Consider the following 25,547-nt stretch of genomic DNA (forward strand, 5'->3'; position numbering starts at 1 on the left):
AGCGTCCTAAATTATGAGATGAAAAAAATGAACGCATCTCTTAGTAAAAAAGAAACAGCGCCAATTTTCGGGAGTGCTGAAAACGAATATCACAGTTAAATTTGTTTTATGATATGAAGAAATTACTAGGTGACCAGAAATCGGGTGCTCATTTTACGTGATCCTCCACTTTTTGAAAAAGTAATTTCTTCATATCATAAAAACTACTTATCTGCCCCAAATTTACATGTAATATTCGTTTTCAGCACCACGGAAAGCCATTAAAAGTCGTCATTTTAAAGTTTTGGGGGGAGTTGGAAAGAAACTTAACATTGACCAAAAAAATGAAGACGTGTTTTTTTTTGTGGCCTAATACGTTTAAGCAGTCTTTATAAATAATATCAAAGAAGAAATTTTGAAAAAAAAAAAATTAACATTTTTCTATATAAATTTAACTTAAAATGAGAACCCACTTTTTGGCCACAAAGCGTTCAACCAAACATGTCATCTCTAGCATTTTTTCAAGTTTGGCGATCGAGGGGGGGGGGACAAACATTACAAATACAAACACTTTTAGTTTATTTTGTGGTGGTGGGGGGCAGGAATTACATTTGAAACATAAAATAACGATAAATTTAATTAATTTTTATGAAACCATTCTGTACTTTCACCTAACAATTTTATAAACAGAACGAACCCCAAAATATGACAAATTCAATTTTTTCTTGGGGTGGTGGGGGGAGGATTACATTAGAAATATAAAATGACGGAAAATGTCATTTAATTGTTTTTGGAATTAATTTTTGGTAGATCTTTTTTTTTTCTTTTTTTTTGCCATCGCACGGGCATTCACTGCTATTTTTATTGAAACAAAAGTTGTAATGATTTATTTTTAATTATCTTTTCTTTGCAGGGGGGGGGGCTTTCCAGGGCTCAATATCCGGAGAATATTTCTTCTCTTTGTAGCCCTTCTGCCGAAATATCTGGTGGACAGGGTATAACGTACTTCTTTTTTGGGGCGATTACATTTACATGTTTTCATCCGTTCTTTTATTTTTGTTGTGGGGGTATCCACGTTGCCGATGATGAAAATGATTAGTATACAGGTTTGTTTCAAACAGAACTTCATGTCAACCCAGGCAACGTTGGTTAATCATGCTAGTAATCATATAAAATAACATCTCAATTAGAAAAGTTGGAAATAAAAGAAAGAAATGCAAAGAAAACATCTCACACTGAAATATTTAAAAAAAAACAAAAAAACAAAACAAAACAAAAACGTATCAATCGATGTATAAAGACAGAAAAAAGAAAGCACCTCATTATGGAAATGAGTGATAAATTTCACCTCATTCGGCCAGTGGGTAGTGCGAGAGCGGACTTGCTATTTGCCTTTTCCCGTCTCCTAAACATGTAACACTGTTTCGTCCAGCAGGTTTTTACTCATTAACTTTTGTGTGATGAGGCAGATATATATTTACTTATTTATATACAAACAAATACACATTGATTTTTATTATAGAGTAAAGATTGCTTTCTGAATGTCAGCAATTATTTACAAAAATATTCTTCTAAAGTAAATGGAGCAAAATGAACTCTAATGAAAACTGAGCTACGAACTGGATAGCCTAAATCCAATTAAAGTAGCTTTATTACAACAGTTCCAACTTAAAGCACAATTTTGAAAATATGAGACGATTTTAAAAACTATTTTTTTTTTACTTGTTTTATGTTTTGCTATAAAATCAAACACCCTTTTCTTCTTCCCTCATAAAATTAGTTGATATTAACAGATCCTAAAAGACTCCACCCTACAAAAGAGATGAGCAGGCATTAAGTTGATCAGAACCGAGCAATTGTAGACGAGAGATGGAGGATAAATGGAAAAGAAAAACCAAAGAAATAAGTAAGAAAAGGGGAAAAGAAATGAGAAAGAAAAAGAAAGGAAAGAAAGAGAGGAAAGCAACAAAATTTAGAAAAGAACAAAACCCAACAAATAAGAAAAATTAAAGAAATAGTAGAAGAAAGGAAAATAAAAAGAAATAAGGATAGAGAGTAGAAGAACAAGAAAAAAGATGAAAATGGAATAAAAAAGAACAAGAAAAAGTAAAAGAAGAAAAAAAAAAGTGAGAAGAATAAAAACGATAAAGGAGTTTAAAAGTTACACAGTAATACTTAACAACGGGGACTACAAAAATTAGCAATGAAAGATGAGGTTTTCTAGCTTAACCAATCTGTTAATTCAATTAGTCGATGCATGCCCACAGTCGGTGGCAACCATCAAACCTTATTTTCTGAAGATTCTGGGAAATGACGTTGATATGAGTATTCAATGTGTCAGAACCTGCTCCCCTTATCTCAACCACATACACAGGCAAAGGGTAGGCATGAGGGTCTTTTTAGGGGGCAAAGTGCAGCAGTTCACAAATTGGGTTTTGTCCTTCTCAGTATGACTCAGAGATTCACAATGACATGATTTGAACGGACAGACATTCAAATGGAAAATAGTTACCCAGAATCCAATGAGTGTTTTTCATTGTGAAAATAAGTCGGGAAAAAAATAACGTTGGTTTCTTTATTACTTCTTTGTTTTGTATTCATGGCCATTTTAACCAATTTTTTAAGATATTTTATTTGTATTCTTATCCATCATCATATTATTATTGTATTATTATTTGTACCCACCAAGAGTTCTCGCATTACTCCTTGGCAACCAGTGGTGTTCCCTAAAGTTTGGGTTCTTGGCCCTCGGGACAAGATCACAGTGTAGTATCTGTCCCGGCAGATGCTGCAAGCTATGACTAGCTATGACTAGCAAAGACCAGATGTGGGGGCAACCCCACATGCCTGACCTTTAACCAGCTCCCATTTCCCACCTCTCGGGAGCTGGCCCCCTTTTTCCCTTCCCCCTCCCTTCACTCCTCACATTAAAAATCGGCCTTGTGCCTAATTTGCTCGGTGGGGGAGCAAATAAATACCATCTGTTCTAGTGCTGCACTTCACCTTTTCTGTCCTCGGTCAATGGAAGAAAAATCCTTCTAGATCGAAACAATTTTTATTTTTGTTGCTATCCAGAGTGCCCCTTTTTGGGGAGCTGGATTTTCCTCATATTAAAAACCGACCTCGTGGGGAGGCAAGTAAATAGGAACAAAAATCGTCCCAGATTTCCACCTTTTTCAATAACCTTTGCAAATGAGTTTAGATCATTGCAACAGCCGCTTGACATTGACTTTCTGCTGGCAATGACTTCACTGGAATTTGGGTAGTAATAAACCGCCTTCAGGTTCCAGTACTCTTTGCACTTATCTAGTGGAGGTCTAGTTAGTGCTTTTTCTCTTCAGTCCTAAAATCTTCATGCCTATTTTGTGTGGTATCAACCTTGGCTTATTCTTTATTATTGTTGTTGCTGCTGTTGTTGTTTTTTGAATATTCATACTATATTCTTTAGACTGTGTATTATTAGCTTGGAAGTCATTTGAAATTTATTCAACAAATGACAGTATTTTTAGAAATTTGGGATAAATTACCGACCAAAAAGATTTTTGGGTTTGTATAAAACTAGCAGAATATCCATTTCTTGATAGATTCATGCTACGTTAATAGAAATGTTTATTTGCTGTATTATTTGTGTAGGGAGCCTTTTTCTTTTGAGATATGCTTGGATTGCAGGTGGAATAGGTTTGATCATTAAAAATCCAAAATCTGCAGCGAAAGCAGTTTTTCTCTGATGATCTCAAAGCATGTATAATATGTATTTTATGATTCAAAAGTTACTTCAACATAGTAGAATTCATAATTATTATTAGGTACCTTTACACGATGGTTTTTTAACTTAATTTTTCAATTTAAAATTATTTTTAATACAGGTCTAAAATATAGTGTTTTGAATTAAAAAAAGAGAAAACAAAAATAGAGACAATGAATACCACACTTATTGCCATATATTTTCTCAGAGTTTAGAAAAATAATAAAAACATTGGAACCAGATTTAAACTGGATACATGAAGAACAAGAAAAACACTATACAACACAGGCGCATGAACTGGTATTTTAACTGAATTGTTGCTTTTAAGAAATATATGGAAGAATTGTTTCACTATGATTGTACTTAATTCTAGAGATAAAAAGTAAAATCTAAGAATTTAGACTAAATACTCTCCCCCCCCCTCTCCCCTCTCTCTCTCACACACACACACACACACACACACACACACACACACACACACACACACACACACACACACACACACACACAATCTGTATTCCCTGTCAAATAATAAATTTTTGTAAATTCTAATTTTGCAGTTTAAATTCAATTTTTTATATCAATGCTTTTGCTCGAATATTGATTAGGATTGTCCTATAAATATTAATATCATTATTTATACTTTCTTTTCAATTTTACAGAATTATTCAATTCTTTTGAATTTGTAATATATATATATATATATATATATATATATATATATATATATATATATATATATATTTGAATACTGAAAATCAGGTCCCTTTAATGTGCTGACACATTCACATTGTTGAGGGGAGAGATGAGAGAGAGAGAGAGACAGAGAGAGACAGAGAGAGAGATGAAGCCTCATTTCAGTTTTTGACTGGTGCAAAGAAGCATTTTTTAAAATGAAAATCAAACTTTTGTAATGACAGACAAGATTTCAAAGTCGGTTTTGGATGGATTCATAGTCAGGCTTGTAAGAATACTAAGAGTAAGAGCTGGAATCGAATTTTTAAATCCCCAAAAATAAATAGATAATCTGAATATTGGAAAACTTTAAACTAAGGAGGCTGAGTTGAATATTTTGAAATTCTAGGAGTCGTATTTTTTTTTAATCGTCAAAGTCAGAATGTATATCTCTCAATTTTTGAAACACTGGTTACGGATGCCTCCAGTAACTTATAAGTTTTTTTCCATCTTATCTGAACAGGCGCCCAACCCAACATTACTAAACATGCACTGTCAATAGGGATATAAGTATAGAATACCAAGTGTATAATTGGATAAGTAATGCTAAGATGTTCGTAAATGCAATTGACAAAAATAGAACAGGGAGTTTGGTTACCTTCATTTGTGTATAATTTGTATACAACTTAATTTCATTTAAATATTAGGAACTAACTTGCGGTAGTCTTAATTGGATATGACCCAAGCCGAAAGTTAACCAATACTTAAGCGCAATTAACAGTGCTTTTTCTCATTAATTCTAATATTTGTTTGGGTGTTTGAATCATCATAATGTTAAGCAGTAATATAATATCAAAACAGAAACCAGCGGTAGAAAGAATGAAGAGAAATCTGGAGAAAATAAAAAATGAACGAGTGAAAAAATAGCCTTCAGGCTGGAATCAAAGTGCAATACCCGTTCTGTCTTTGGTCCGCAAAAGAGAAATTTTTCTAGATGGAAGCAATTGAAATTTTTGCCCCAATTGAAGGTGCCACTTTTGGGGCGCTGGATTTTCTTTAAATTAAAAACGAGTTTGTGTCTAACTGCCCGCATGGGAAGCAGCAGAGTGCAGAACTCTGGTGATGTCTGGTGCCAACTGCTGGTTTTTATGTCCCAAAGATTCAAACATGTCTTAGTACTGAGAAATATTATGAAAAAGGAGTAAAGTTGAATGATTGAAGCCCTCTCCATATCATGTCACCTGCTCCCTATCTGCATGTCTTTAGTGGGGGGGGGTAGTGATAAAGACAAGATACCTTCCCTGCCTCATTAAAAAAGAGGGATCATTTCACATCGCTCTGTCTGAAAATTGCCATATAGTATCACTGTTAAATTGAAATAGCAACCTCCACATCATACACCTGAAAATTATTTTTCCCCAATTTATTTTTAAGGGTCCCAAAGATAAAATTTGTTCAAATAAAAAATAAATAAAATACACGAAATTGAGGTGCTTCTTCAGAATTTCACATATATTTAAAAACAAAAGTAATGAAATATATGTATGATGTACGTATCAGTGATAGAAAAAATCGTATTCCAAAAATCATATAAACAGATCAAGTAGCTTTATTTTTGAATAAGAAAATCAAATCTTATGGTTAACCAAGGAGCAACCATTTCTCAACGCCATTTTGAAAACAGGCTGAAGGAACAAAGCGGGTAATTCCAAAGAATTCAAACTTACGAGATTATAGAAAGTGATTCTTAATATGGCGAACGTGGAGGGGGGGGGAGCTCAAAAGTACTTAAAATGATTTTTTTTAAATAAAAATAAAACTAATTGATCAATTTACGTAAATTTTTGGAATATAATATTTTCTTATCATATAGGTTTTTCTTTTTTTGTTTTTTTAAATAGAGGACGATCACCCAAACTGACACAAATGTAACATCGAAGATTTACCTAAACGTGAAAATAAAATTTTAGGAATAATATATATTATTAAAAATCAAAATAAAAAAAAAGAGCATTTAAGGTTATATTGAAGTTCTTTTAAGTTTTAAGTTGACTGGCATTAAAACAATAAATTAATAATTTTATGACCAAATAATGCCCGTAATAATATAGCCTAATTATTGCGGTTTTGTTTGGTCATTAAATTATTAATTGAACCAAATTGTTATAATACTATAACTAATTTAGTTCAGATAATATTGTTTCACTAGCAGTCATCTTAAAGCTAAAAATTTCAATATAATTGTATTTAATGTTTCTGAATAATTCATACTATTTGGATCATTTGGGTTAATGTTCTCATCTTCCCTTTCACAATGCATGTGCATAAGGACCCGTGGCATAACGGATCATGTACTAGGTAAATTCAGTTGTAAGTTACACTCTTCTGGAAGTTGAAAGTTCTTTAAATACTCAAAAATACAATTGCGAATTACTCAAGACTTTGTAGCTGACGGAACGAGAGCTTGCTATCCCCGTGAATTAAATAAAGGGTTCCATCTGAAATTCCGAGCAGATTCCTGAGTTCAACAGAAAGATTTCCAAATTCGACAAGATACATCTGAAGAAGTTTGGATGTTACATCGGTCACAACGTTGTGAGAATAACATCAAAGGTGAGAACAGAAGTCTGAATAATCCAAATAATACGAATTTCCTTTAAATAAAAACAAAAGCATTAAAGAAAATGATAAACAGAATACATATGGTACTTCTCATGCCGGCGATCCATAGTAATCGAAATGCCTTCTGTTGCGATTTATGTAAAACAGCGGAAATGGCCGAAACAGTTTATGATTTGAAAGCAGCGAAACAAAAACAAAAAATAAAATGACAGACGACATTAAAGCATACAAGTGCAAAAACAAAATGAATTGAACCACTGTGACGTCTTCTCAAAGAATTAATTACATCATGACAAAAACAAACATTTTCCTAACAAATAAAAATAGAAAGACTTTTAATCATGTCAAATCACACTTCAATTCCTTTTGTCGGATTGATTGTGGCTATTTCTTCTGATAATTAAGGGCATAATAGAATTACTTATTGATATAATAATTAAGTGATTGATTTTGCGCTACGAAACACATACTGTGAAGAATTGTATAAGGCAACTGAATTTAAGGAATAAATTATAAGATGGTCAACATCATGAATTTTAGAATATAACTTTTTGTCATTTATTCTTTATATATTTCTCTGTAATTACATTGAGTTTTTTTTAAATAATGATTGGTATATATTATAAGAAAATATATTTCTACAGAAAAAAAAAAAAAAATATATATTTAATTCATCAGCGCTCAGAGGGTTAATCATTAAAGTACACCTACCACTGAAATGCGACTACATATATCCAACATTGTGTCAAGTTCTTAATTCGTATCTCAAATATGGAATATGTTGCAATATAAGCTTAGCAAGAAATCTTGGATCAAAATAACTGGAAAGCTTGTTACAAAAAACAAATAAATAAATTGTTTATCATAATCAAAATTTAAAAATGTTCAACAGAAAGTTTTGCTTTGGCTATTTTTCATCATATAATATTTTCCTTATCACAGTAGAGGGCAAAACAGGGGGGGGGGTAGAAACAGAACAAATATCAAGGTCTCATGTATGATATGAAAAGAAACTGGAATCTTAGGGAGATATCACTCATACCAGTTATTATAGGTGCCATAGGGATTATGAAGAAGTCCTACCTGAGATCCTACTTAACTAATATTTCTGGTGAACCAAGTGCAAAAGAGATCCAAACAATTGCACTTAAGGGAACAACACGGATACTAAAAAGAGCCCTCAGCTGGTTTCAATAAAAACAGGGCAATGTTGGCAGCTGGTTTGGCTGCCCCATACCCAACGTTACAATCTTCCAAGGAGGAAAATTAAAAAAAAAAGAAGAAAAGGTTCTTCCATACAGAAATAGAGTGTTAGTTAAAAAGATCGCTTTGAATATATGAGATAGCGATCCGGTAGGATGCTTCATCCCTAGCTTGAACAAACTGATAAGAAGATTGAACCAGGGAGGGTAATGAAAAAGAAAATAAGGTAATATATTGTCATGATGACAGTGAAAAAGAACAGTGTTTCTCAATAAATCCGAGCAACGCCGGGTGTTCTTGCTAGTTATTAAATAAATAAGAAAAAAAAAATGTAAATTTTAAATAAAATAAACACTTAAAAAATAATAAAGCTTTAAACGAGAACGAAAAGTCATCACAAAACTCACGGACAATTTTCACACCACTCTTAAAATACTTCAGATATGAAAGTTCAGTAATATATATATATATATATATATATATATATATATATATATATATATATATATATATATATATATATATATATATATATATATATATATTTCCTCAAAATGCTAATGCGTTCCAAATGTAAGCGTAACTAAACAATGTTAAACAGTGCGTTTTCCATTTCAAAAAGATTTCTTTGAACAATAGAAATTTCATCTTGTTAGAACAACACATTTTCAATATTAATTTATTAGACTATTTTATTCAACAGAAAAAAAAGCGTTATTTTTGATGCATCGTCTATTTCAACTAAATAACTGGAGACTGTCATTAAAAAAAGTGAACGATTCAAAATATTAAGTAACTCGAATTTCTATAACGCAATTAAAATGAATTTTAGCTGTGTGTGAGTTCGTTCCATATAGACTCGAAAACGGCTGAGATATTTTCATGAAATTTCACACGAAGGTACTTTATGTGCCTGGCAGTGTTCTTAGATAGGTTTTGTATTGAAATGTCTTTAAAAAGTATCGATATTCGAAATAATCCAATGAAAGAAGGAACAGGCAATTTAGATAAAAGTTAACACCTTACACCGCCTAACATCACAAGTGCATTCGAGAAGTTTTATTACCACACAAGCCGAAAGGCTCGACATATAAAATCAACAGTAGGTTCTTTGATATGTCAGAAGCGCGTTTGATATGAATGTTTCTTTTTAAAGCACAACTGAACCATGATACTTGACCTTTTCATTGTAAACTTTTATTCAAGCCATTATATATAAAAAATAATTTTTATAAAATCAACAGTAAGTTCTCTGCATCGTGAACAAAGTCACAACGAGAGGTATGGGTCTCCAACTAGAGCAGTCAATCAATTGATTCAATTTCAATAATAATAAAAATATGGGAGTGAGAAACATCCGTTGATCATCATTCAATCCCGGGCGACGTCGGGGCAACTTGCTAGTATATATATATATATATACATATAGTGAAACTGTTTGTCTGTGTGTGTACATTTCCCTACACAATAACTCTGTAAATTTTCAGTCTACAGACTCGAAATTTGATATACAGGGTACTGAGATTTGGGAAAATCTATGTGATCGGTTTTCAGCCAGAAATTTGGCGATTAAGTTCACTGATTTGACCTTTGAGTATTCTACCAAACTCCTCCGACAATTTTGGGTCTAATTACTTGAAATTTTAGATATACGTTCCATGGACATGGATCTAACTTAATAACTTGATTTGAGCCGAAAACAATAAATTTTAAGGGGTCATAGTTTAAAAAATTGACCGCTTTTTTTTTTTTTTGCTCAACATACACTTCCAAACACCCGGGTAACGCCGGGCACCCAAGCTAATATATATATATATATATATATATATATATATATATATATATATATATATATATATATATATATAAAAACCATGACATAACATACAAGTGCAGGCGTTCTGTTAACTTTTTAGTAGGTGTAAGAAATATGAAAAACTTCCGGAAAAGGAAGGGAGAAAAAGTGGAAATAAATGGGTTTGGTTAAAATATTTTGACTCAGCTACGAAATCGCATTTCTTTTTGTTGTCGTTTAACAGTAACAGAAGTAGTTGTGTGGGCTATGTAGTGTAGCTTCTAAGTAACGTTCTTTATGTATTTGTAAATTATTAGTATTGGGGTGTGGGGCTTTTACATAGCCTTTTTCTTATTCACTCCATCCTGACTGGAAAAATAATAAATCTCTTTTGAGGGCAAAATCCGGAAACGCTAACAAGCAAAACATAGAAAACAAGGAAATGCCCACAACTGCCTTTTAAAAGCATTTGTCTGATATGCGTGCATGTTGTCCGTGAGTGCGTCGGTGGGGAGGGGGCGTATATTTTTCTATTTTTTAAAAACTTTTCTTCATTCAAAACTCCAAACAATGCATATTGCCACTGAAAGCGTATGGCGCTATTGTGAAAAAGGGACAGATTTTCTTTTTTTTTTTTGGGGGGGGGGGGTAGCGGGGAAAACCTTGTTGAGGAGTTGATCAATAAGATGTTTATTCACGTTACATTTAAATTTCTGAGTGCTTGCGTGGTTGGGAAACTAGTGAGAAAATTCAAAAAGCAAGCAGTCCGGGGAAAGAACCTATCAAAATAAAAAATAAAAAGTTCGGCATCTAGAAACCTTTTTATTCATTTTTTTTTTTTTTTTTTTTTGACAAACATTTATTAAAAAACTAACAGAATATCCAACGTTGTCTGGAATTGAATTGAATATACCCAACCCATAATATCATATTACTTTTTTATTTATTCCTATCTAAATACTAGGTTCTATATAATATTCAATTTGTGTGTATGGGTGGGGTGGGGGTGAAGTCCAAAAGATGTTCTCGGCATTGACGGAATGGAAGGGTTTAACTAAATACAATGATATTAATTGAAATAAATATCGGTAAATTTATACTCATTAATTTCCGGAAGCACACCCGCCGTTTCTCAGTAATCAAAGTCTTGAACCCTTTATTAATATGTATATTCTTATTGGTCCTACTTTATTTTTATCATGTTGAAGTTATAAATAAAATCATGTTTATTTTATTTTGATCTATATATATTAGAATACCTCCTCCAAGATGAGTAAAAATAATTGTTTAAGCAAAACAGTTTTGTACCACTTGTATGACCCCATACGAAGATTAAAATCGATATAATGATACTAAACTTTATGTCTAGAATAGTTATTTTAATTTGGATCAAAATCTATAATATGATTTTATTTCTAGAAAATGTTTCAAATTTAATGCCTTTTATTGATGTCAAATGGCAGCAGATCAAATTCGATGCAAATCTGAAATATTTGTCATAGGAAATGATATGTCCAGATTATGCCCCTTAAACCCCCTTTTAAAACACTTCAAAGAAACTGAAAATTTGGGAATATTTATGAAATGATAGCTATTGTAAAAATTTCATTAAAAAATTGGAGGTATCTGAATCTTCACGGATAATTCCCAGATTTCTTTTTACCTTCTGTGCATAAAAATAAATTAAACTAAATATAGTCGACATTACTATCCCTACCCTAATAGTTGTGTTCAAAGCGTGAGTAAATCGTATACACAAAAGAAAAAAATATATATAATAAACAGTCTTTGGTTTGCAGAAAATCAATTTATTAAAAAAAATAAATCGAGTTTTTAGTTTTAGAATTTTAAATGCATAAACAATAAATTCAAATTTATATTCGTTTTCAGGATATTTTCTTTACTAGCATAAGATGCCTATATTTAAATAAATTACCGATGCTATTTTAATCGAATAGCTGAGGTTGAACGCAATACAATATGTGTGCAAAAAATGAACCTAACATGTAAATTTATATCTATTCTTTGATATATTTATATGGTTGTCAGAAGTGTCCATGCCTGTGCAGGTGCCATGATTATTTCAGAAGCGTATGCGGGCGGAGGGGCCAGGGTTTTGACCAGCAAATGAAATTACAACATTAAATTCCCTATAAAATAATTTTCATTTTTAAATTTAAAATTCGTGTCTTCAATATACTCATGCATATTTTCAAATTTATTTTCCCTTCATTTGAATTTCTCGATAAAAATGACGAAAATATCGATTTTTACGCTGAAAAAAAAGAGAGGAAAAAAAGAATCCATTTGTTATATTTTTAATTAATTAATAATACTTCTAAAATAAGTAAAAATTAACAATTTTATAGTTTACATAATGTATGTTAATAGGGCAATATATTTTTGCAACAAATTGCCAGCTCAGATCCAGAGCAGAGAAATTTTACAATATGCCCCCCCCCAAAAAAAAAATCGAAAAAATACAAATAACTTTTACCACCAAACGCAATAAAATTGAATTTTATACTGACATGTAATTTTTAAAAGTTCTGAAACTGTTTTAAAGTGTTTTATTATTTTAATATAAGATTTCATATATACCTGTCTTTTAAACCTAATCAAAAAGGTCAAACAGGTCTGCCAGAACAACCAAAAAATAAACTTTCACCAAACGCTTTTAAATGTAATTTTTCAGAATAGGCAACAAAGTAAAATAGGGGTGAAAAAAATAAATGCACAACAAATAAATGTTACCAAAGGCAACGAAAGTTACTATTCAACTTACCTGGACAAGTTTTATTTTGTGTGCTTTAACTTATTTTCAAGTGTTTTTTAGTTAAAAATAAATTGTTGAGCCTCAATAATCACTCAAAAATCGAAAATTAAACAATATACTCACAGAACATTACATTTTTGCACAGATGGAGATATTTATTTGATGTGTTTCTATTAGTATTTTGTTTATTCTTTTTTATTTTTGAACGATTATTAAGGTTCAATTATGGCACCAGTGATGCCAGAAATAGAAGGGAGATTAATTCTGGCGCTTACAGGCCACCGAAGTTGTTAACTTGAAGAAAGGGAGACGTTTGTCTCCCCTTTCTTCCAGTTGTGACCATCTTATATCGCGGTATTTTTGAATCCTCGCTTAAAAAATTATTTTATTTTAAAAGTACATGGAATATAAAATATAAATATGGATAAATTCTTAACAATGAAGAATGGAAATACCCATTGATTAGTATTTTTTATTGGTAAGTGATTTTTTGAAATTTATATATATTATTATATTCGAAGTAAGTTAAAATTCGTTGATTTTCTTGAAATCTTTTTTTTACAGAAAACCGATTAAAAAAACAAATATTGCATATTTTGCTATTAAACCTGTTATTATTTTTAAATTTGGTCTTTATTCCTTTTATTGAAAAAAAAAAATTAGGGTTTAAATTACATTTTTCAAGTAGTTATGAGTTTCGAAAGATAGTAAGTATAATTATTCAAGTTTTTATCACACATTTTTAATGGCGATTTCTGACACTGCTATGGCACCACCATTTCGTTTTTCATTTTAACTCAACAGGCCTTACATTAACTTTATTTTAACTAAAAAAATAAACACTTTAAAATAAGTACAAAGATATACAAAAAACTTTTCTAGGTAAGTAGAATAGTAATTTCTCTTACCTTTGCATACAGAAATGGAGTCTTCATCATACAAACGGAAATTGGGTGTTCTTTTTAAGATTATAAGCGTAATAGATTTTAACTAAAAACAGTTTATCATACGCAAACAAAAACAAGATAAAATAATAATTATCGCAATAGGTGCATAATTTTGCATAGCATTAGGGTTCCACTAATCTGCGGTTTTACCGCACGCAAAAAATATTTTTTTAATAATGTTGAATTGAGACATTTTTTGGTAATCTGGAAGAAAGAGAGAGCCTGTTTCCTCCGTTTGACTATAGGTGGCGTTACTGTTTGTCCGCCCAGTTACGGAAGCACAAAATGTATATAATGGCACCCTTTAAATAAAAATAAATGTTTTTGTTATATTTTAATTTTAAACATGTTTTTTTTTGTTTTGTTTTTTTTTCAAACATATTTACGTTTTGTTGCTTGTTTATTTTCAAACATTTACGGTTTTTTTTTTCGTTTTTCATATTTATTTTTTGTTGTTGTTGTTGTTGTTTGTTTTGGAAAAATTTACGTTTCTTTTTTTTTTGTTTTTCCAAACCCATTTACGTTTTTCTTTTTTTTGCAAAAATATTTTTTTGTTTTTGTTATTTTTTTTTTCAAATATATATTTTTTATTTTGTAAACATGCACAATCTATTACGATCTTTGCCGCCAATTAACCCTTGCCAAACCACATAATGGATGCAGTTGTTGATAACAATTTACCTCTAAGTGACATGTGTTTTCTTGAGTATTCCTTAAGGGATGTTCTCTTAGAAACGTAAAAAAAAAAAAAAAAAACGTAAATGTTTGAAAATAAACAAGCAACAAAACGTAAATGTTTGGAAAAATTAAACTTAAATATGTTTGCACCCCCCCTCCCCAAAAAACACATGTTTAAAATTAAAATATAACAAAAACATTTATTTTTATTTCAAGGGTGCCATTATATACATTTTGTGCTTCCGTAACTGGGTGGACAGACAGTGTAGTATCTGTTCCGGTAGATACTGCAAGCAAAGACCATATGTGGGGGCGACCCTACATATAAGACCTTGGTCAATGTAGGGGCAACCCTTCATACCAATTGTCACTATCCAGCTCCCCTACTCCCCGGGGAGCTGGCCCCCATTTCCCCATCACTCCTCACATTAAAAATCTGCCTTGTGCCTAATTTGCTCGGTGGGGGAGCAAATAAATACTCTGGTTGGACAGACAGTAACGCCACCAAAAGTCAAACGGAGGAAACAGGCTCTCTCTTTCTTCCGGATTACCCATTTTTTAATGTGTAAGAAAAAAAAAAAAAAAAAAAGGTAGTTGTGCAGTTTAAGCAAGACACTAGAAAAATGAAAATATCGAAAAAAAAAAAAAAAGTTATATTACACGTATCCGTTATGGAACAAAGTTCTCCGAAAAAAAATTCACTTAATTTCATCAAGTAGTTTTTTTTTTGTTTTTGTTTTTGTTTTTTTTTTACAGCGAAAAAAACAATTTGTTATGATACCGATCAAAAGGTTCAATTTTTAAGAAGAAAAGCTAGTATTAAAGATGGGGAGGAGTGTCGGCACTTTACATTGGGTTATCTCCCCATGCCGTGTTTAACAAATTCCACAATGGCTGACTTCAACGCGTTCTCATAAGAACGTGTTTTTCCGCTGTAAAAAAAAAAAAAAAAAAAAAAAAAAAAAACTACTCGATCAAATTAAATGAATTTTTTTTTTGGAAATCTTCAGTCCAAAACGGATATGTACAATATAGCCTTTTTTTTTTTTTTTTTTTCGATATTTTCATTTTTGAATGTCGCGATTAAACTGTAAAAAAAATAGTAAAAACATTCGATAAGAAACAATTCATAAATAATTCGGACAGACAATAACGACGGTAATAATATGTTGACTGTGCATATTTGAATCGTACCGAGACAGACGAAACGGTCTAAGTACATAACATGCTAATAATAACTTAATCTGCGACTTCCAGAAACACTCAAAGAAAATTACCCTACTACAGACTCGGATTATTTAAACCACGTGTTGTTTGTAAGTAATTCTCTTGGTTCCTGAAATCTTAAGACTTTTTTTGCATCATTCGTTGGTATTTTTAAGTAGTTTTAAGTGCTTTTTATTTCATATCGAATGTTAGAGCGGTTTCCGCTAACTTTGCCAAATTCTAAAATGCCGTAAAACATACCCTGTTTTTTTTTGTTTTTTTTAATAATTACTACTTTTTTAAATAGAAAAATGAATGATGCAGGTAAGTTGGAAAGTAATTTTTATTGTCAAATAATAACAGAAAAACTTACCGTAATTATTTTTCACATGCATGGGAGTCAAATAGAAGAAAACTTGTAATGTTTCCAAGGAAAAAAGCTAAACAAAAAAAAAAAAAAAAAATGGACGACTGGAGGGGGGGGGAGCGGCTAGCAGCAGCAACAGCGCCAAATACAAGTTTCCAGTGCTTGAAAAATTAATTAACGAATAACACCGACCATTCTAATTTGTTTTTTTTTTTATAGGTAATTAAGGTCGCTGACAACGAATCTGATAGTCAAACTTGGGGCAAATTTACCGTTTGCATGGTATTTACCCCTGAACCCACGAACTACTTTTGACCATTTTGCAGCTTCCGTTTATGCTACGCGCATACAGGGGGGGGGGGATGTGGTGTTGGGGCGCGCGCGCCCCAACACCACATCCCCCCCCCCTGTATGCGCGTAGCATAAACGGAAGCTGCAAAATGGTCAAAAGTAGTTCGTGGGTTCAGGGGTAAATACCATGCAAACGGTAAATTTGCCCCAAGTTTGACTATCAGATTCGTTGTCAGCGACCTTAATTACCTATAAAAAAAAAAACAAATTAGAATGGTCGGTGTTATTCGTTAATTAATTTTTCAAGCACTGGAAACTTGTATTTGGCGCTGTTGCTGCTGCTAGCCGCTCCCCCCCCCTCCAGTCGTCCATTTTTTTTTTTTTTTTTTGTTTAGCTTTTTTCCTTGGAAACATTACAAGTTTTCTTCTATTTGACTCCCATGCATGTGAAAAATAATTACGGTAAGTTTTTCTGTTATTATTTGACAATAAAAATTACTTTCCAACTTACCTGCATCATTCATTTTTCTATTTAAAAAAGTAGTAATTATTAAAAAAAACAAAAAAAAACAGGGTATGTTTTACGGCATTTTAGAATTTGGCAAAGTTAGCGGAAACCGCTCTAACATTCGATATGAAATAAAAAGCACTTAAAACTACTTAAAAATACCAACGAATGATGCAGATAAGTTGGAAAGTAACTTTTATTCATAATGTTATTGTTACCATTTATTATTCTTTTAATGGCTAATTTCGTGAATTTGACCTTTTTTGAAATGGTTTGGCCTTCTTTTTTTTTTAATTTGGCTTCAAATTTGGCTTCTGTTTTCTTTTTTTTTTTAATAATTTTACCACTATATTAATTTTATAGTAATTAAAGAAAATGCTAGAATTAATTTTTCAAGCAGTGTCATGTCGAAATGTTCTGGAAACTTGTATTTGGCGCTGCTAGCCCCCCCCTCCCCCTGTCGGCCATTTATTTTTTTGCGTTTTCTCTCTCTGTACGCACCCCACCCCCACCCTTCGTCCATTTTCTCCGTCAGATGGCAGCATGTGACGTCATTTTACGGAGAAATCCGAGCGAGTGATAAGCCACGCCCAGGCCAGCTCATGCACTAGTACCCTTTTTTTTATCGTCGTCGTCATCATTATTTTCTTCAGTCGACACAATAAACTTTAATTTTGAAAGCCAAAAATTCGATACTCGCGAAACAAATAAGCGTCTCCTTGCACTAGCATTTTGATTTGGATCAAAGTGTAGTATCTTGCTGTGAGTAAGTAGTACTTAAGTACTATTACCGACACACATTATTTTCAAAAGGAAAACAATCTATTTTGCTTTCCATATTCACTTGTGATATATTTGCGTGAAAATATATTACTAGAAATTATAAGCCTTTAACGTTGTCCGCATAAATACTAATTATTAGCAAATTAGCTACATTGGGTTTGTATTACTGTACACTCACATAGATTCGGAAAAGTTGTCAAAAAACAAATATATAACAAATAAATGTTATCAAAGGCAAGATAAGTTACTTTTCTACCAAACTGGATATATTTTTTGTGTTTTTATTCAATGTAACATATTTATTCAGCTCGAAAAATATGCAGTGTTTACCGATGTATTGGAAAATTCAAAATGGCGCCCGACTCTCTCTTAAACACGGTAAGTTCGGGTAAAGGTGTTATAAATAATAAACTAGACAAAATACTATTAAAAAAACACCGAATATATGTCAACCTATGTCACGGTAATATATATTGAGCGAATTTCTAACAGTATTTTGTCTAGTTTATTATTTATAACACCTTTTCCCGAACTTACCGTGTTTAAGAGAGAGTCGGCCGCCATTTGGAATGTTCTAATACATCGGCAAACACTGCATGTTTTTCAAGCTGAATAAACATGTTAAATTGAATAAAAACACGTGAATTATATCCAGTTTGGTAGAAAAGTAACTTATCTTGCCTTTGATAACATTTATTTGTTATATATTTGTTTTTTGACAACTTTTTCGAATATATGTGTACAGTAATACAAACCCGCTACATTTATTTTAATAGTAACGTAAACAAAAATGGCTAGTTTGCTCAGAATCGATATTTACACAACCTTTAGCAGGGAGACCCGACGTTGCCCGGGATTGAATGATGATCAACGGATGTTTCACAATTTCATATTTTATTGTCATCAAAATCGGTGAAACCGTCCATTTTTCAATCAAATCAATTGGTTGCCTGCTATAATTGGGGACCCATCGCGGCGGCGCGCCGAGAAGAAGCTCCATGTGCAACCCCGCAGTGACTGAGTCCACACGAAACTTCGGAAATTGTAATATTGAATTTCACACGCAAACAATGGTGTCTACGTATTCCTCGTATTCAAAAATTACGAAAATCGATAAGGTAGAAAATTATTTATTAAAGAAAATAAAAAATAGAATTTGATGAAAACGATCATAAGACACAGGAGAATTCAAAAGGGAAGTAATTTTCCGTTTTGATTTAGAACAAGATGGCGGCAATTTTTCATCTGCTAACACGATTAAAGTTGTTATTTTTCATAATTCAGTAATATTAATGTAATTTAGACTGCATAATTTAGAAGCTACTATTGTAACTTATTAGAATTGACAAAAAAATCAGTAGAAACCATTGTTTTTTTTATCTAAAAACTCCATTTATCGACTACAAAATCTCGTCCTAACTCTGTAAAAACGCCTTAATTTTTTATATAATGGTTTTAATTAAACTTTAAAATGCAAAAGTCAAGTATCATGCTTCAATTGTGCTCTAAACATTAATTTCGAATGCACCCGTCATGTCAAAGAATCTACCGTTGATTTTATATGCCTAGCCTCACTGCTTATGTGGTGATAATGGCTTGAATTTAAGTTTAAAATGAAAAAAGTCAAGTATCATGGTTCGATTGTGCTTTAAACTCATTTCAAACGCGCCCCTGTCATATCAGAGAACTTATTGTTTAGTTGTCAGACGTTTCGGTATATACACTTGTGATGTTAGACTGTGTAAGGTGGTAACTTGTCAAATCGCCTGTTCCTTTTTTTCATCGGATTATTTCGATTATCGATACTTATCAAAGGCATTCCAACACAAACCCTATCTAAGATCACCGCTAGGCATATAAAATACCTTTCACATAAAATTACATAAGAATCAGCACAGCCGTTTTCGAGTCCATAGGGAACTCTCTCTTTCTCTCACACACAAAATTTATTTTATATCATAGATAGATTTTTAACGCAAATAGGTCACAGATAGGTAGGTCATTAAAATTATTTTTGACTTGATTCACAACTGTATTCCCTTTAAAATAAAATAAGTGTCGGTTATATAAAGTGTTTCTCGTCGAACACTGACCTCCATCAGAATGAAGTCATTTTTATTTTTTTGTTCTAATTTAGAGTGCCCCTTTTTAGGGAGATGGTATTTACCCATATTAAAACCTACTTTGCATCTAAGTCTGCCCTCGCGGGGAGGCAAGTAAATAGAGATTCAATTGATTCATTAACTATTAATAACACACACACACACACACACACACACACACACACACACACACACACACATCCAAGAACTTAATTGAATTCCTTTTACTTTGCTTTGAAAAAAGGCAAGAATTTATTTTCTTGCAAAATTGGTTTTTAACATGTTTTGCTTGTTTTTGTCTTGAAAATAAATAAAATGTGATTTTTTTTTCATGGAAATCATTCCAGACAAAGCGTGAAGCCACTTGATTGAAGGAGCTAACAAGAACGAAAGATGATTATCGCAAAGACAGGAAATACCTACTGACCTCAGTCTTGAAAAGATATAAAAGCTATAGGTAGGAGGAAAACAATCAGCAGAGAGAGTGTTTACAAACTTGCAGTTTTGGACAAGAATGTACTGGAATAGGTAGTTGTTTTACAATGAGGGATCAAAACAGTGAATTAGTGGCGACTACTGGACCAACGAGTTAATTAAGTTTGCATCAAGGAAACAGGGAATAGATAAGACAATTCTGAAGAACACTTTTTTTATAAAGACTGAGACTAGCAACATCACGTCTGCGAGAGAGAGGTTGCAGAGAAGTGGGTGGGGGCCAATCAAATTACAGATACATTACTGCAATTTATCAAGAACCTTCAAATGGGACATAGACTCACAAGCCCTAATATGACAACAGTACTTCATATTTCATACTTTCTGATAGTAGATTTGTAGAGATAGAAAATAACCTCAGGTGTGAGAAAGTGTTTAGAGCTATCGAGAGAAAACCGATGAGAAGCAGAAAAGGTGTAGAAATCTGGGAAGAGGGATATATTTCTTCTCCTTTTTCCCCCTCTTCTTCCTTTCTCTAGAGTTTGCTTCACTGCTGCTGATGTTGTTGGTCATGCGACTAATTTCTGCCTATTTATTGGTTGAACTGCATATTCCTGCATTTTGTGATAAAATTCAAACTGAGGTTGGCAGTTGGAGCTTGACACTGGAAATGTGTTGATGTGCAATCTTCTCTCCATCTAAACAGCGCGTTAAAATGTTGAATTGAACTCGTCTAAGTTACCTGGCAAAGTTTATAATGAAGTGATTTCATCTAAGTTATCTGACGAATTCACATCTCGCTGAGAGAAATCTACTTCAAGTAAATCTGTTGAGGACTTGGACAGTTAAATATGTCGAAGAACTACAAGCCTGTAAGAGAGGAGACACATGTGGGAAATATTCTCACTAGGAAAGATGGAATATGTAATAACTAAATATTTTCTTCTAAGGCGTTAAGAAAATGGATACGTCTCAAGTTGCAGTTTTTCTAAGTCAAACGAAAAGAGTATTTTTATCTTGACCAGACTCAAAGAAGGAACTTGGAAAGTTCTTTTACCTGACTCCTTGCCTCATCAGAGAACATTATTATACGAAGAACTATGTGTAATTTTTTCAGATTATTCCTCCAGGAAAATGATGAAATAAATTCCTCGCTATAAAAGAACACTCTCGGAACATTATCTTCAGATATTTCAACTGATCTACAGGAGTGGACTTGTTTTAAAATGGATGACATTACCAAATGTAAGCTTAAATTGCGACCAAAGGTAGCGAACTGTTTTGACTTTGTTAAAGTATTTTAACCTTTCTAAAAAGATCTTGCGCTGGTTGAAATCTCATATCATGGTAGTAAGTCAAAGAAAGCCTCCTCAACCCGTCTATCTTTCATAATTGTTAGCACACAGAACTTTCTTTGTAGCTGAGAGCAAAATTTTAGCAGCAAACTGATCATGAACAATTCTTTTTGCTTTAAGTTATTTTTTCTTTCCTTAATAAAATTGTTTGTTTCTATCCACCAAGTCTTTCCTCTTCCCATTTTTTTTCTTGTTGCTTTTCTTTGTCTTTGTAATGGTAACGTTTTTTATATGTCGAAATGATCTTCATTGAAAGTGATAATAATTTCGACAAGAGCAATGGATCTAATGTCTGAACTCCAAGATTTGATAAGAAAGAATCTATTTCTCCTCAATAGCAAAGCCATCCATGAGAATTCCAGGAAGAAAAGGGACACACCTACGATTGAAAGACACACGTTGAGTCCTGATGTTTTGTGTTATGTATTATTCTTTTGTCCTTTGTACATATTTAAATTGAAAAAAAAAACAAACTTATGATGAAGTTAATTATTTTTAACAAGTTTATTAATTTAATTTATTTCAAAGTTAATGACTATAGTCCCTGAGCAGAGCTCAAAGTGTAGTATCTGTCAAAGGAGGATTTCTTTTCTTCAATTTTTTTCTCAGAGTGTTCGTTTTAGGGGAGCTGGATATCCCCTGCATAAAAAAAACCTTTGCAAGGAGGGACAAGTTGATAGATGTTGTTTAGTTCTCTCAAACTGCAAGAACTTAGACACAGGGGCGGAAAGTGGGATTGAAAAGTCAGCGCCCCAGAGGGTGGGCACTCTTACTTGCAAAAATTACCTAGGCAGCTTCGTAAGCATTCCCTGGTGAGGGCGCCTCATGTGATTAGCTAACGCCTTCTCAATAAGAGAAGGCAAAGCCTGAGAGGATTGACCTAGAACTGCAGAGAACTAAACTCTCACCGTAAAATCAACAGGGAACGGATCATCACAGGAATTATCTAATTTCTGTTGATTGGGGGGAGGGGCGGATGAAAATCCTTAGTCGGGGCAAGTTAATAAAAACTATAAGACACGGAATTTGACTTCATTGGGTTTTGCTTAGGAAGGTTCGAGAACTTTCGAGTTAACAAATTATCGCTAAATTAAACGAAAAATTAACATTATTTCTTAAACGCTAGAATTTCTTTATTGATTTAATCTTTTTTTTCATCCGTTATCAAAGAGGCGCAGCAAAAAAAAAAAAAAAAAGACAAAAACAAACAAATAAAAAAAAACAAAAATTAAAAAACAAAAAACAGGACAATGCTCTGCATTGTTCCGGAGATTTGCAACTTTTCATTTTTTAGTACAATGTTATATTGCAATATCGAATGCATCATCATCATATTTACATATGAATTTCAAATAAAAACGTGACTATAGAAATGTTGACACACTGTCTCCAGGGGTTAAGCAACGTTAAATCGTCCTTTTACCAAATGAGTGATTATTTTTAAAACAAGAAACTATATGTTAAAAAAAGGGCGGGGGGAATCATCAAAAATATAAAAAGTGGGAGGGGGATAGGATTTCGGCATAAAAATGCAAACCATGGTTGACATGCCGTAAAAACCACACAACATTAATTTCAATTATTAAAACTTTTAAGTACTATAAGTAATAGTATGTTTATGTGTACATTACGGGGTCGGTATGAAAACGTAAAAGTTTCATTTTGTATTTTAAAATAGTTTTAATTTGAATAAGTCAACACGATCGACTTGTTATTAATTTATTAATTCTTTATCCATACAATATTTCACAGCAATCTTCGATAGGTCATTTCCATTTATTGAAGGTTAGCAACAGTGTTGTCGATAGCCATTCCATCTTTCTTTTACTACTACTGTTGTTATTTTTGTAGAGTCCATTCATAGATTGCCATTCCATTCATTCATTCATAAATAGTAGCGAACAGTTCTCATATTCTTTTCTTCTTCTTCACAAACAAAAGAAACCTAATATTATCATATGTTTCCTTTGACAACCAAATAAGTTTACACATTTCTCGCTCTTTTCTGGCCAACCGAGTAAAAGGTTTAAACGGTAATTTATTTAAATGACAAAGTATTTTTTAATTAAAATTAAAAATGGAAACATATTTTAATTAAATTACTGTGGTTGGTATTTATATAGAATACAGACAGTGCTGTTTTTAGAACAGGATTTTCAAGTTTAATTCCATTTTTACAATCTTTTATTTATTAAATTGTTAGACGAAAATACAGAATAGATTTTAAAAAGCCACCTTTCTCATGTTAAAAATGGGTTTCTAAATAATAACATTATTATTTCAGCATGGTCACTATTCTCCAGTAATAATTTAGTGAGAGAAATCCTTCTAGACTAAGGAAATTTTTATTTTTTATCAAAATTTAGAATGCTTCTTTTGGAGGAGCGGGATCCCCCCCCCCCAAAAAAAAAGTCATTTTGGCTAACTTTGTCCTAGTGAGGAGACACTTCATGTTGAATCGATAAAATACCGAAGTAATCATTTTGAGAGGGATGAATATCCACACAGTAAAAATGATCTCTTGTCTACCTGCCCTCGTCGGAAGAAAAGTAAATATGAACACAGATGTCAAGAACTCAAGATGATTTTCTTAAAGTTTGCGCGTAAATGAAATGAACATCTGTTTGCGAAAGTGACCAAGGTTATTTTTCAGATGGGATTTTCAAGTTAAATTCAACTTTTACGGTATTTTTTTTTTTTTTTTGTTAATTGTTAGGTGAAAGCACGAAATAGTTCCACTCCCCCATCATGTTAAGAATGGGTTTCTAATAACGTTAATATTTCAGTACGGTTCGTATTTCATAATAAGTACCACGAAACTTTATTTTAACGTGATTTATACTTTTGATACAAACTAAACTAAAAATAAAAAGAAAGTCTCAAGATTTTGTTTTCTTTAAAAGCAGAAAAAAGAAAGTGCTTTACAATTCAATAAACAAACATGTCAACAATGTTTCTAAAAAAATCGATTTTTTTTGTTCCAAAGATTAAAAAAATTCAAATAAAACTATGCATGAATTCTTCTCACTCAATCAAACACAAAAATATCTTTAATAAATTAAGTAGATTTTATTTTATTTTATTTGCTTGTTTAAGAAAATAATAATAATTTTAGTTTCATTCAGTTAGAAAAAAGTGGACTTTTAAACATTAATAATGAGACTTATTTCCAATTTAATTCCTAATAATGCAATATTGTAAATTATCACGCGGCGTCGCTCGGGAGAGGGTGTTCAAAGAAAAATAATTTAAAATATCCTTATGTTTACAATGTTTTCTTTAAATAGGGTTTTCAAAAAATCCCGTATTTTATTTTTTAATTTCAATAAATATTCGATTAACGCTAACCACAACAATAATGATTTAATCGTGTATTTATCAAAGTAGTGTATAAGCAAAAAATGCACACAAACATATGAAATGTTGTTATAATAAGATTAGAATAAAAGAAACAAAAATTGTACTAAAAAATTTTTTTTTTCTTACGTGTTTAGAGTCGGTGTGGTTACTGTTGGGCTGGTGATTGTCTGCATTTTCGGTCAATAGTAGCTTCGGTTCCAGCAGAGTAGTAAAAGAAAAAGGGCCTCACGTCAAGGAATGAGCAAAAAGGAACCGGTGAGTAAGGAATGGAAAGTAAAGGAATCAAACCTGGCACGGTCCGTGGTAGTGCGTGCCAAAACTCACTGCAGAATGACAGCAAAATGCGACTGAGCGAAGCTTTTCCTTCTTTGCCAATGTTGTTATTGCTGCTGCTGCTTGCTACGAATGCAAGACGATGATGACGACGAAGATGATGATGGTGATGATAGGTGACACTGAATCTTACACAGTCGGAACACGAACCCCCCTCCACTGTCCCCTTTCCTCTCTCTGCTTCTTTTCTGCACGATTTTCTCCGTCTTATTCCCTAAAATTCCTGCCGCCACCGCCCCCTTCCCCAAACTTCCCGCTCTTTCGTCTATTATGTGTTTGCTTCTTCTGTATGCGTCTACATTATTTCAAAATCCTGGCCACTGCCAGCACTTGATCCGGCCTTCATGAACTCCCTGTGTGATAGGATTTCTGTTCGGTCGTAAGGAA

General features: G+C 32.4%; 1 protein-coding gene across 11 annotated transcripts in view; it reads right to left on the reverse strand.

The window, feature by feature from the left end:
* Nucleotides 1-25,547, reverse strand: part of LOC145256206 (tumor protein p53-inducible protein 11-like) — a 793,782-nt gene that overhangs the window by 385,418 nt on the left and 382,817 nt on the right. The window contains exon 1 of one of the 11 annotated variants that reach the window (XM_080114938.1): nucleotides 24,954-25,321. The exons of 5 other annotated variants lie outside the window; for them this stretch is intronic. In XM_080114938.1, the coding sequence (XP_079971064.1) occupies nucleotides 24,954-25,000 (47 nt within the window). In that variant the 5' untranslated portion in view covers nucleotides 25,001-25,321. Of the gene's footprint in view, nucleotides 1-7,099; nucleotides 7,271-24,953; nucleotides 25,322-25,547 lie in introns of those variants that run through there. 5 more of the 11 variants (XM_080114823.1, XM_080114893.1, XM_080114885.1 and 2 more) reach the window with 5 other exon arrangements.

This window comes from Euprymna scolopes, chromosome 3, assembly GCF_053919585.1.
Source record: "Euprymna scolopes isolate OS-2025 chromosome 3, ASM5391958v1, whole genome shotgun sequence".
Taxonomy (NCBI): Eukaryota; Metazoa; Mollusca; class Cephalopoda; order Sepiida; family Sepiolidae; genus Euprymna; species Euprymna scolopes.